The 13,593-nt window shown below is 41.7% G+C and overlaps 1 protein-coding gene across 1 annotated transcript in view; it reads left to right on the top strand.

Moving 5' to 3' along the window:
- Window positions 1-13,593, top strand: part of gcn1 (GCN1 activator of EIF2AK4) — a 118,552-nt gene that overhangs the window by 90,202 nt on the left and 14,757 nt on the right. Inside the window, exons 44-52 of the mRNA XM_078553866.1 lie at window positions 470-685; window positions 3,683-3,847; window positions 6,322-6,483; window positions 6,905-6,997; window positions 9,015-9,158; window positions 9,569-9,838; window positions 10,138-10,251; window positions 11,325-11,555; window positions 13,216-13,409. Of these exons, the coding sequence (XP_078409992.1) occupies window positions 470-685; window positions 3,683-3,847; window positions 6,322-6,483; window positions 6,905-6,997; window positions 9,015-9,158; window positions 9,569-9,838; window positions 10,138-10,251; window positions 11,325-11,555; window positions 13,216-13,409 (1,589 nt within the window). The remainder of the gene's footprint in view (window positions 1-469; window positions 686-3,682; window positions 3,848-6,321; window positions 6,484-6,904; window positions 6,998-9,014; window positions 9,159-9,568; window positions 9,839-10,137; window positions 10,252-11,324; window positions 11,556-13,215; window positions 13,410-13,593) is intronic.

Below are 13,593 nucleotides of genomic sequence, written 5' to 3' on the forward strand. Positions count from 1 at the left end.
TGAACAGGCTGGTGCTCTCTTTAACAGAAGGCTAAGGCATGATCTCACTGAGCATATTACAAGATGAAATGATTTGACAAGGTCAGTGTAGTGAAAATGTTTCTGCTTGTGGGAGTCCAAAGCTAGGGTCTAAAACTATTAAGATGGTCATTAATCAACCCAATAAAGATTTCAGGAGAAATGTTTTAACCCAGAGAGAGAAGAGAATGTGGAACTTGCCCTCAGGTGGAGTGGTTGTGGCATGTAACACGCATGTATTTAAGGGGAAGCTACATAAATATATGAGGAGGAATAGAAAGATATGCTGATGGCATTAGGTAAGGTGGGATTTGAGGAGGCTTATGTGGAGCATAAACGCTGCCAGCCTGATTGGGCCGAATGGCCTATCTCTGTGCTGTAAGCTCTAATTTTATGCTTTGGGTGTTAAATGTTGTGATAGAATCTGATCTGATCTGATCCGTTTTTTCAGGCTATCATTGGTGCACTTGGTCTGGAGAGGCGGAATCGTGTGCTTGCTGGTCTCTACATGGGCCGTTCTGACACCCAGCTGGTGGTGCGTCAGGCCTCGCTACACGTCTGGAAGATTGTTGTGTCAAACACACCACGGACGCTGCGGGAAATCCTGCCGACGCTCTTCACTCTTCTGCTGGGTTTCTTGGCCAGTACCTGTGCTGACAAGAGGACGGTGAGTTTGAGTTCATGTGCACAGAGGGTTGGGTAAAGCTGGTGCTGAATGGAGATCTACAGGAGTATTGGTAAAAGTGGTTAACTTATCTCATTACAAAAATAAAAATACCTGGAAAAACTCAGTAGGTCTGGCAGCATCTGCGGAGAAGAACACAGTTAACGTTTCGAGTCCGTATGACTCTTCAACAGAACTTATCTCATTATTCTGTTTACTTGAGGGTCAGTCCCTGAAAGAAAGGACTGATAACCTGCCTATTTTCTTTCAACACAATAACTTGTATAAACAATCCCCACATCCACTTTTCTTGAGAACTTAGTTTATATAACTTGGAGAGCAGCATTTTGACACACAAAAAAATTAAAATAGCCACAACACCAAAAAACTCAAGCATTGCATGTGATAACCTTGTAGTAAACTTTAAAAATCATTCAAGTGAATCAAAACAATTCCTTCACATGCTGTATTCAAACAAACCACCTGTATCCTCAATAGCAATTTTACACAGATGACTAATAACACTCTGCTGTTGTTACCATGCCCATTTCTTGTGACCCAGTCAGAGCACAAACGTGAACTGGATAGAAGGAATCAATCCTAACATGACACCAGATTTAAAATACTGATCCAACTCTGATACAAATATTGAAACACAAATCATGAACTCCACACATGATAAAACTGAAACAAGCTTTGACTCAAACTTTCCAGTGCTCCTCTTTCAAATAAATGTGCTTTTGTTTTGAAAATTGGCCTAAATGGAAAACTGTCAGAAATTATCTGACTTGTTAACATGAAGCTATATTACTGAACGCTTTGCTTTCAGAATTGCTGTTGAGCTCATTGGGCAATGAGAAATCTCGGCCATCCAGGGAATCATTGCCGAACAGCCAGGACCTTGGTATCCATAAATAAAACAATAAAAGAATAGAGAGGATGCATTACTAAGGGTGTATTTACACTACAGTCATTGTGTGTGCACTGTGCAAATATTTAAAATTTAACTGTTGGGAGAGGAGCAGGTACACAGGGCTCTTTTGAGACTAGTGGAACTGAAGCTTCATACAGGCAATCTAGATATGGTGCCGCCCTTCTGAAGCCTGAATTATAGATATTCAGGCTCATAGTGGTGACTTAGAGGCATCTTAAGTCTCTGTTTGGCCAAGCAAAACGATTTAATGAGCAACAAATGTGTTAGCTCTCCAGTAAATATCCGAAAAGACATGCAGGATAAATCAAAAACTATTACATAAATGCGTAAATGACAAGGCTCCCGCTGTAGCCTAGTGAGTTTATCCACTGAATACCTGAATTGCAGGGTGGTCAAGTCCAGTATAGTTTAATGCTCGCTCTGTGATGAGTTAACTTTTTCACCCATGGTGATATTGTTAGCCTTTAAGTGGGAAATTGGGCCAGGATTACTGATCCTGCTCCATACTCATTGACTTCCGCCAGAAAGTACTTTGTGTACACTCATTGGGTGAGAGCAGAAATGGGCAGGGCCAAGTTCTGCCACCAAATCCTCACTCCCCGTACCCACGATCAAACAGTTTAGCACAATACCCAATATCAAGGCTTACAAGTGAATAATTTGGGTGCCTGTTGAGTAGTTCCCTGCCCTCAGAAGTGGAGCAAGTGGAGCATATAGCTCAAAATCCTATATCAGCCAAGGAGTTGAAGTGGAATTTTGTCTTATCTGGGTAAGCACCTAAAGGAAAATTACCACCCAGGCAGTGCAGTAAGTATTTGGTGGAAGGGAGGAGAGCTTTGAAAGGAAAAAGACCACAACTAATTGGAAAAACCACAATGAACTGCCACATGGTGCCACTGACTGACGCTAGCTGGAGATGACGGCTGGTTCCTCCATTCTTCAGTCTGTCAGTACAGCCTCCAGCTTGCATCCATGCTATGTTTTTGGCATGAGAAATGTCACAGAATAATAACAGATGTTGGGTGAAGATGTCACACTGACGCAAGGTTTATAAAAAGATAAATGCAATGTGCCACCGAGCAACAGGCAAACATGAGCAAGTACACAAATGAATCACCACAAGCAAGTGTTGTATTCTTGTGCAGCAGCAACATTAGGTTGATAATCAATCCTTCAGTTTTTACTCTTTTCAGGAAGATAATTGCACTCTAAAATTAACCATTTACATAAATAGAAAAGGACATTGGTCCTAGTGTGAGCAATTGGCGAACACATATACTGTATGTCCACTTGTGTGCTACGAAGTTGGATCTATCTGTGTAAAAGGTTGTTTGAATATGATGTTATGTTCTCTCATGCAGAACCCTTTAATTCACACTCAAACTGTTAAAATAGTGAAATAGCTAATGTTGCAGCTATGTCAGCCAACTCATTGTACAAACTATCCTCAGCTGCTATGTAAGTTTTCCCAGTTCTGAAGGGAGGTCATTGACCTGAAACGTTAACTCTATTTCTCTCTCCATAAATGCTACCAAACCTGCTGAATATTTTCAGCATTTTCTGACTTTATCTCAGATGCTGTTCCGTGTTTTCGAAATTCAGGATTTGTACCTATTAATAAAATGGTTTCTGATTTGTTCCTTGCTATTTGCAACTTTTCACATATCCATGGCACATGGTCTTAAACCTATTTCAATTATGAGACTGCTTCTAAGCATTGAATGGAATGATATTGGCACCTAAACAATCAGAGAGTGTAGAATATGAAGATTAATAAATGTCTATTAGAGAGCTAGTTTGATGACTGGACTACTGGAGATGATCAGAGCTCCATGCCTACATCGAACAAATTGTTGGCACATCAGATTACTCTGGAACACATGACAAACCAAGAATTGATTAGTTGTTTAGGGGTGGTGACATTCGCACCACTCAGTAACTTGTGGTTTATACAGATACATTTAATCATTCTGAAACTTGCATTCTATTTTTAAATACAAGTTTTCTGTCAAACCTGAAGCTCAAAAGGATTTTGTACTGATGTGTGGTTGGCCTTCATCCTGTAGATTGCTGCAAGAACGCTGGGTGATCTTGTGCGGAAGCTTGGAGAAAAGATTTTGCCAGAGATTATTCCAATCTTGGAAGCAGGTCTAAAGTCAGAGAAGAGTGACGAGAGACAAGGAGTCTGTATTGGTCTCAGTGAGATCATGAAATCGACCAGCAAAGATGCAGTAAGTAGCTCATCATAGTCAACGTAGTATTAAGTTTGTGTAAATGCATGGTGTCACTATCATATCCAAGAGCTCTACAGCTAAAAGGAGGTAACAAGGAGACCTTTTGACGCAGGTAGGATATTCCTGGGCAATTTTTGGAAACATAAGCAGGTGTTCAGCTCAATCACACCATCACCACATCTTTACCCTTGTCCCCAATAAAATCGTTACTCTCTCTCACCCTGGTCATTTCCCCAGTAAGCCCCTCATCTCCATTACATAGACTTGAATGTTAATGGTGCCAACTGGTTTAACCATTCATCATCCGATCTGGCAAAACCCCATAGAACACTACTGGGCCCTGCTCTCCTCTGCCAAAAGTGTTCAGTATGCCAGGTCAAACTTCTTCCAAGATTCCTCCTGCCCTAGCCCTGAATTTGGATCTTTCTCCAGTTTCTCTCATGCCCTCTCCTCATCTTGTCCATGAATTCCACTTCCTGCTCCCTTGATCCTTTCTCCAACAAACTGCTGATCATAGAACTTCCCTTCCTGGTCTCCACGTAAGCTGATATTGTTGACTGTTTTTCCTCCCTTTCAAATGTGCCATCAACACCCTTCTCAAAAAAGCTAAGCCTTGACCCTTACAAACTACTGTCCCATCTCAACCTCCCTTTCCTCTCTAAAGTCCTTGAACTTAATTGTCGCCTCCCAAATCAGTTCCCATCTTTCCAGAACTCCATGTTTGAATCTATCTAATCCAGTTTCCACCCCTGCCACAGTTCCAAAAAAATCCACGTTAAAGCCACAAACGACGTCCATCGTGACTGGTGTCTAGGGATGTGACTGGAAATCACATTTCAGTGGCTAGGTTCCCTAGCCACTGATTCAATCCCAGTGGTAAACTATCCCCCCTCATTCTTCTCAACCTGTCTGCAGCCTTTGACAGGGTTAACACAACACCTTCTACCATCCAAATGGTTGAGACTACACTTGCTTGGTTCCATCTTTATCTATCCAGTCATAGCCAGAGAATCATCAATGTTGGCTGCTGTTCCAGCCTCCACAGTTACCTCAAGTCCCCGAAGCATCTATCTTTGGACCCCCTCCCATTCCTTATCTACAGGCTGTTCCTCAGCTACATTATCTGTAAACATAGTGCCAGGCTCCACAAGTATGCTGACAACACCAAACTCTACTTCACCACCACACCTCTAGATCTCTCCACTATCTCAAAATTGTCAAATTGTTTGTCCAGTATTCTGTACTGGATGAGCACAACTTTTTTCCAGCCAAATATTGGGAAGATGGAAGACTGAAGCCATTGTCTTCAGTCCCTGTTGTTCCCTAGCCACTGATTCAATCCCTCTCCCTGGCAAGTGTCTGAGACTGAACCAGTCGACCCTATATTTGCAAGCTTGCTGCCATATTTGATGCTGAGGTGAGCTTCCGACGCAGTTGTTTCATCACCTAAACCGCCTACTTCCACCTCTTTAGCATTGCCCAATTTCGCCCTGCCTCAGCTTATCTGATGCTGAAACTGCCATCCATGCCTTTGTTACCTCTATATTTGACCATTTCAGTGCTCTCCTGACTGCTCTCCCATCTTGCACCCTATATAAACTTTAATTCACCCAAGTTCTTTTCCCTTATCCTAACTCGCACCAAGTCCTATTTGTCCATCACCCCTGTGCTCGCTGACCTGTATCGGCTCCGGATTGGCGATGCCTTATTTTAAAGTTCTGATCCATTTTTAAAAAAATCTCTCCATAATACCCTCACCTCTCCTCAGCTCTACGGCTTCCTCCAGCCCTACGAGATTTTAAGGTCTTTAAGCTCTACTAATTCTGGCCTTTAATGCATCCCCCAATTTTAATCGCTCCACCATTAGAGGCTCTGCCATCAGCTGTCTAGGTCTTAAACTTTGGGATTCCCTCCCTAAACTTCTCGCAACTACCTCTCCTTTAAGATGCTTCTTATATCCTACCTCTTTGATCAAGCTTTTGGTTATATGTCCTAGCATCATTAGGTGGCTCAATACCAAATTTTTGTCTGGTCGTTCCTGTGAAGCACCTTGGGACATTTTACTACATTTAAAGGAGCTATATAAGCACAAGTTGTTTTTGTTGGTGAAAGTAGATGAGTATATGCTTAATACATTTAAGGAAATGTTCAAGGTGTAGAAAAGAAAGCTAATATAGCTTCAAATAAGTGTAAAAGGCTGCTGAAGGGCTAGTTTAAATGGTTTATAGTAATAGATAGGTGCAGTAGGAGCAAATTGAAGAGAGATTATGCAGCAGAGCAGTATAGTTTCAAGCAAAAGATTGGCAAGAGATGGATTTGAAGGTGTGGAATATTTCATATATACTTAATAAGATAGGCAGTATGGCATTATTACTGAGAGTTTTGCCCTAGTAACCCTAGCTCTGATTTTCTTATTTAAATCATGCTGCAATACGTTGGTGATTCAGACTCTTTCTGGCCTCTGTCCCTAGGTGCTTGTCTTCTCTGAGTCTCTCGTTCCCACAGTTCGTAAGGCCCTCTGTGACCCTCTTGAAGAAGTTCGAGAGGCTGCATCTAAGACATTTGAGCAGCTTCACTCAACAATTGGATACCAGGCCTTAGATGATATTCTACCATTTCTGTTGGAACAGCTTGTGAGTATTTGGAGAAGGGGAGGTTATAATGCAGACAAGTTTTCCCTTTCACATTTTGCATCTCAAACCAGAATCCAAACAACCCCCGCCCTCATTTTAACAGCAAGGGGGCAGGGTACAGACGGGTTGGCCATGTACATGCTGTAATGAGATTCTGAGCTTCACATTTAACCTATTTTACAGATTTAACGCTGGCTGGCCGGGTTTCCCAGGCCTTTTTCCCTTTCCGCCTCTCTTGCACTTCATAAAACCTATCTTTTTGACAAAGCTTTTCCTAATGACCCCTTATGTGGCTTGGTGTCACATTTTGTTTAATAATGCTGTGATGCACCTTGGAAAATTTTACTATGTCAAAGGTGCTATGTAAACACAAGTTGTGTGCATGCATTGGTTGGATCAGTGACTATTCTATCCATTGCAGAATGATGAGGAAATGTCAGAGTTTGCTCTGGACGGATTGAAGCAAGTGATGGGAGTAAAGAGTCGTGTTGTTCTTCCTTACCTAGTGCCAAAGGTACGTACCCAAGCACAAAACAAAATCTGGATATGCAACAAGACTGCTGCATTCTGTACTGCTTTACATTCAGTCTTCCAGCGGAAGAAATTACCAGAAGGGGCATTCTGTTTCGAGATCTTTAATAAATAGCATTTCTTGAATGACGGCAAAGAATCATCAGCGACTGATGTGGAGCAATTTTGAGCATAGTCTCATAACCGCTAAACCACAGAACTTTCTGTCAGTGTAGTGTGCAAGTGGATTTTGAATAGAAGGCCTGCCTTCAGTGCCAGATGTTACTGACCATCTATCTTGGGACACCAAGATCAAGCAGAAGGCAGCCAGCACTTTAACATAATTGGCTGGAGACAACCCTACTGAGTGGATTGTGATTATAAACTCTAGTACCATCTGACTTGTCCAAGTGATGAGTGGTCCAGATGTAAGGGAATAGTGCAAGGCTTTGCCTATATAGATGTAAACTTGTTCATTTGTGCATCTGGTCTTAATCCAAGACGACAGGAAAGACTGTGCCTGCAATAAGAAAATTCTAATAGAAGGCATCAGTGGCATCCAGTTTAAAGATTAAAGAATTATTCCCAGTGATTTTTGGTTTTGAATGGTTCACCTGGAAATATGAAAGCAATAATATTAAAACAAAGGAGGGAGAAATGTTTAATTGAAGATTTTTCATGGTTTTCAAAAGTAAAATTAGCACAAGAATGCAGATTGCAGAGCAATTTTGAAATGGAAAATATGACCCAAAATGTAATGAGTGTTTCATAGAAGAAATTGGCTGAGTGACAGGAAACAACAGTAGTGGTGAACAGTTGTTTTTCAGCCTGAATGAAGGTATATACTGGAGTCCTCCCAGAGGTTGATGTTAGGACCATGCTCTTCCTGATATGTGTTAATGACCGTGACTTTAGTGTACAGGGCACAATTTCAAAATTTGCAGACGATACAATACATGGGAGCATTGTGAACCATGAGGAGTAGTGTAGAACTTCAAAAGGATATAGACAAGTTGATAGAATGAGCAGACAGGTGGCAGATGAAATTTAATGCAGGGAAGTGTGAAGTGATTCATTTTGGTAATAACGCAGAGAGACAATATGAAATGAAGGGTACAATTCTAAAGGGGATGCAAGAGCAGAGGGACCTGGGGTATATATGCACAAATCATTGAAGATGGCAGGACAGGTTGAGAGAGTGGTTAGTAAAGCAAACAGGATCCTGGGCATTATAAATAAGGGCATAGAGTACAAAAGCAAGGAAGTTATGATAAACCTGTATAAACACAGGTTTGGTCTCAACTGGAGTATTGAGTCCAGTTCAGTGCATCACATTTTGAGAAGGATGTGAAGGCATTAGTGAGGGTGCAGAAAAAATTCACGAGAATGATTCCAGGGATGAGGATCTTCAGTTATGAAGATGGAGTGGAGAAGTTAGGACTGTCTTTGGAGAAAAGAATGCTGAGAGGAGATTTGATAGAGGTATTCACAATCATGAGGGTTCTGGCAGAGTAGATAAGGAGAAACTGTTCCTATTGGTGGAAGAATCGAGAACCAGAAGGCACAGATTTTAAGGTCATTTGATTCTTTTGTTAATGCGAAACAAGGAAAAGCTTTTTTACACAGTGAGTGGTTAGGATCTGGAATGCATTGCCGGAGAATGTGGTGGAGGGCAGATCGATCATAGCGCTCAAAAGGGAATTGGATCATCTGAAAAGGAAAAATTTGCAGGGCTTCAGGGAAAGGTGGGGGAATGGGACTAGGTGCATTGCTGTTGCAGCAAGTCTGCATGGTTACGCCACGCCTCCTCTGCTGTAACCATTCTTATGATTCTAGATCCCAGTCCCCACCCAAAAGTAGGAAGAAACTTCTCTAGATAATATAAATATGGCACTGAGGTGTGTTATTGGGTGTTTCCGATTCCTAACTGCACAGTTGGACAGTAGTTCGTTCTGGGAGCTTGCACAACAAAATAGGTGTCCTCCTTCATTCTCTCCCTCTCTTTTTCTTATTCTTTGCAGCTTATAACACCACCAGTAAACACCAGAGTGCTAGCTTTCCTGTCTTCAGTGGCAGGTGATGCATTGACACGGCACCTCAATGTGATCTTGCCTGCTGTGATGACTGCACTGAAGAACAAGATGGGAACCAGTGAAGAGCAAGAGGTGAGACTCTGCATGAAGATTCCACAAGTGGTACAACCCTGTGCCACTGTCACTGAATAACAAACGCACAGCTTGTTTCCACAGAGTACGCAGTCCTGGAAGTTCTGGGGCTATTACTTTATTAAGGCATCCACATGTATAGCAGGATTATCTTTAAGATTATTGTGCAGGTCAACATCAATCAGCCACCTAAAAGTTTTAAAGGCAGTCGCATTGATTAAGCATAGATTTAAACAGTGGAGCCATATTTTCAAGCAGCATTAATGTCATAACATTCTCAAATTGAATTTGTTTTTAATGTAGCCCCACGTAAGCAGTAGGGCACTATACACTGCCATCCTTTACCTTCAGCGCCTGTAATAGCTCTCAATTCCAGTCATCCCCTAATGAGGTGTTTTTCTTTTCTGTAGGAGCTGGCTAACTGTCACACAGTGATTCTGTCTGTGGGAGATGAGATTGGTCAAAGGGTCATCCTGGAGGATCTGCTGGAGGCAACAAGGAATCCAGATGTCGGGATGCGCAAATCTGCAGCAACAATCATCAATGCTTACTGCTCTAAGACCAAGGTCGACTATTTTGCACATGTCAGGAACCTGATGTCCGGCTTGATCAGATTGCTTAATGACACAGATGAGACTGTCCTGAATGAGAGTTGGGATGCTCTAAATGCAATAACCAAGGTACCCCAGCTGTCTGTTTATATGTGGATGATAAGGTGCCCTGTCTTGAGCTTCTTAAATTGCACTGAAGCTTTGTAATGGACATCAGTGACCAAAAGGAATTAACTATCTGCCTTTGGCACAATGAGCTTCTACTGCTGCACCCAGTGGATATTTCAGTGGAGTGGTTCACTCTAAAGGGAAACCTAACTTAGAATTTATAAACTCTACCAAAGATCTTTGGCATGTTAATGTAGATTAAAAATTACTCCATTGACAAGCACTTTAGTTTTATGTGTCCTTTCTTTTCCCTCTATCAGAAGTTGGATGCTGGAAGCCAATTATCACTTGTGGATGATCTGCACAGAGACATCCGTGCAGCAGCTGCAGAGGCCAAGGGGGATCATCTGCTGGGATTCTGCATTCCCAAGAAGGTAAGAGAACCCATGTCTGGTGGCAAATTAATGCATCCCGTAATCGTAAATATATTGAGAGAGAATTTACATAGCACCTTTCACAATTTCAGGACATCCAAAAATGTTTTACAGCCAATGAATTATTTTTGAAATGTAGTCACTGTCATCATGTAGGAAATGTAGCAGCCAGTTTGCATTTAGCAAGCTCCCACAATGTGATCATGAGCAAATGATCTGTTTTAGTGAAGTTGATTGAGGGATAAACAATAGAACTCCCCTCCTGGTCTTCAAAATAGTTCCTCAGAATCTTTTGCATCTACCTGAGAGGACAGGCAAGTCTCTCAGAAACAGCACCTCCATCAGTGTAATACCTGATGTCAGTCTGGATTTTGATCGCATGTCTGTGGAGTGGGACTTGAACCCGTGGCCTTCTGACCCAGCAGCAAGAATGCTATCAGAGCCACAGTGATGAATGATAAATGGGATGTATTCGGCGAGCTGTATTGTGAATTTTCCCCGAATAACTGATGCAAATGAAATGTTTGCTTTTTAATTTATTTTTGGTGGTGCACTGGAGGGAAGCAAAAGAACAGACCATGGAATACACAACTGAAAGCTGCACAGAACTAAATTTTGAGACTTGCAAAAATGGAGACATTTGGGGTGATTGTGAGCTACTGGATCTATATTTTAAATTGAGCAATCGAGAATAACTGAGGCCCAAAAATTTATTTGGCAATCAATTAATATCTACAAATGAAGCAGCTTACTTGATTGTAAGGAATGGGGCATAAAGAAGACATTTTGGCGATGAGACTCATGGGCAGAGCGATAATGAGTCATACTACTCTGATTTTCTTCCCAATGAATTAAATCATACCATTCAAACATGTCATATTATTGCTCTGGTTCTCATGGCACCATAACAGGATGCTCTGTTTGAATCCTAAGACTTAATTGGCAAGCAAGAGAAGCATTTGGTCGTACAAAAATTTGCTAACTTAATCGGAATACTTATTTTGATTACTTCACAATGTTAGTGTATAAACTAAAAGCTTGGTGCTTAGAATCAACGCAGTGTTTTGTTGCAGGGTGTTACCTCGATCCTGCCTGTTCTCAGAGAGGGCGTGCTGACAGGAAACCCTGAGCAGAAGGAAGAGGCTGCCAAGGCCCTAGGGCTTGTTATCAAGCTAACTTCTGCAGAAGCGCTGAGGCCATCTGTGGTGAACATCACTGGACCTCTGATCCGTATCCTAGGCGACCGTTTCAGCTGGAACGTAAAGGTGGCTCTCCTGGACACCCTCAGTTTGCTGCTCAGCAAGGTAAGAGCACAGTTCTCAATCAAATCCCAGTTGTCTGCAGTATGCTTTCCTCACCACCATCTGGTCCTATATGCAAACAGAGGATGTGTTTTTTAAAGAAATGAAGAAGCTGTTACAGAAGATGATTAATGTTACTTTGGAACCTTTATGGGGATGATAAGATATTCTAAACATGGTTCAGGAAGATGAGCTTTGGCTAACACTTAAGAAAGAACAATTATGATGCATAGATTACCATTTGCTTACTTTATGAAATGTATTTGCATTAAATAATTAAGCCTTACTCATGAAATATCACTGCATTTGTTTTGTGGAGTCCACAACAGTGGAATATAGTCTTCAGCTGTTTTTAAACAAACTCAGAGCATGCTTTAAGTACTTGGAGTAGTGTATTTAATCATCGCTGGTGACCGTGATGCAAGCCAGCAAATGCAATAGCACATTTCTTTTTGTCTCTTGCTGTTCTCAGACCATTCTAGCTTTTGCCTTGTATGTCAAAGTTTCCCTTCCAATTTTCCAGGAGTGGAGGAACCACAACTCCACCTTGGCACAGTGCAATCCTTCAGGATCATTACACCCTCATTCCATTTCCCACACTTGTTAGTATACAACTTATGCAACCACAAACAATCCTATCAAACACATGAACAGATTTAACAATAGAACATTGAAGAAACACGTATACGTACAGCGCTACAAATTTCCTGGTGTTTGCTTAGCAGTTGCATGCTGACCATCCACCTTTTTTGAATGTGTTGTATTTCTCTATTATTCAGCTCGCTCTATTCTCTTAGAAGCCAGCCAAGTTCATGGCTGGGGTAGCCCTGCACCTCTTCTTGGAACAGAGGGACATGAGGACAAATAGCTGGCATTCCCCTCGGGTTCATCAATCTCCTCAAATCCGTGGCCTACTAAAGCCTTATTGAATGACTCCAATGCTGTAGCATACAACATGTGTTTCATATTACCACTGCTTTTTGCTTCTGATTCCATTTGCTGAATATTTCACCTTACAGCCTCCCATTGGTCGTACCTCTCTTATCCAACATTAGAAGGTGCTACAGTTGGTGATTTCAGTGAGGATGACAATAACTGTTCCCTATGAAATATAGAAAATGCACGGCACAGAAAGCCATTTGACCCATCCTACCCATGCCAGCAGAAACAGTGTGATCCAGTCTAATCCCACTTTCCAGCTCTTGGTCGGTAGTCCTATAGGTTACAACATTTCAAGTGCACATTAGGTTTCTTTACCACCCTTTCAGGGAATGAGTTCCAGACCCTCACCACCCTCTGGTGAAAAAGCAGAATAATAAAAATATAAAAAATAGTAACTTCAGCTTGCCTTCCGTCCTCTATGATCATTTTCCCCTACATATACCTTTCACATTTGTAGAAAACCACTGTGCTTTCTGGTAACCTCAAGAAGCCCATCATTAATGTTCATTAATTTTTTATGTATATTTTATTCACCTTTTGGGGTTAGTTTAGCCATGCTGCCTTGCATTGATAATTCAAGATGCATTCGTACTTTCACTTATTGGCTAGTATTGAAACATTCTTTGAGGAGCAACATCATAGTCAAATGGGCTTTTCCTAGCTGAAGCATATCTTCCAGCTTTCATTTAATTGCCATGTTTCTATTTTCTGTGATGTGTAGGTGGGGATTGCCCTGAAGCCCTTCCTTCCGCAATTGCAAACGACGTTCACAAAAGCCCTTTCTGATACAAATCGTTCTGTCCGCCTGAAAGCAGCCGAGGCTCTTGGGAATCTGATAGTTATCCACACCAAAGTGGACCCGTTGTTTACTGAACTTCTGAATCTAGTGCGAAGCGCGGACGATTCTAGTGTGAGGTATGTGCCCCATGAGGTATGTGCCACAAATTAGGGGGAAAGATGATCTCTGCAGGAACCTTATTTGCTTTACTCATCATGGGGTAATTGGATTCTTCCTCAGACATTTCAAGTTGCACAATGAATAGCCATGCAGCTAATGGAGGTTGGGGGCAACGAGGGTCCTTTTTAGGGGTCTGGTGCT

This window comes from Cetorhinus maximus, chromosome 12 (assembly GCF_964194155.1).
Source record: "Cetorhinus maximus chromosome 12, sCetMax3.hap1.1, whole genome shotgun sequence".
In the NCBI taxonomy this organism is placed as follows: Eukaryota; Metazoa; Chordata; class Chondrichthyes; order Lamniformes; family Cetorhinidae; genus Cetorhinus; species Cetorhinus maximus.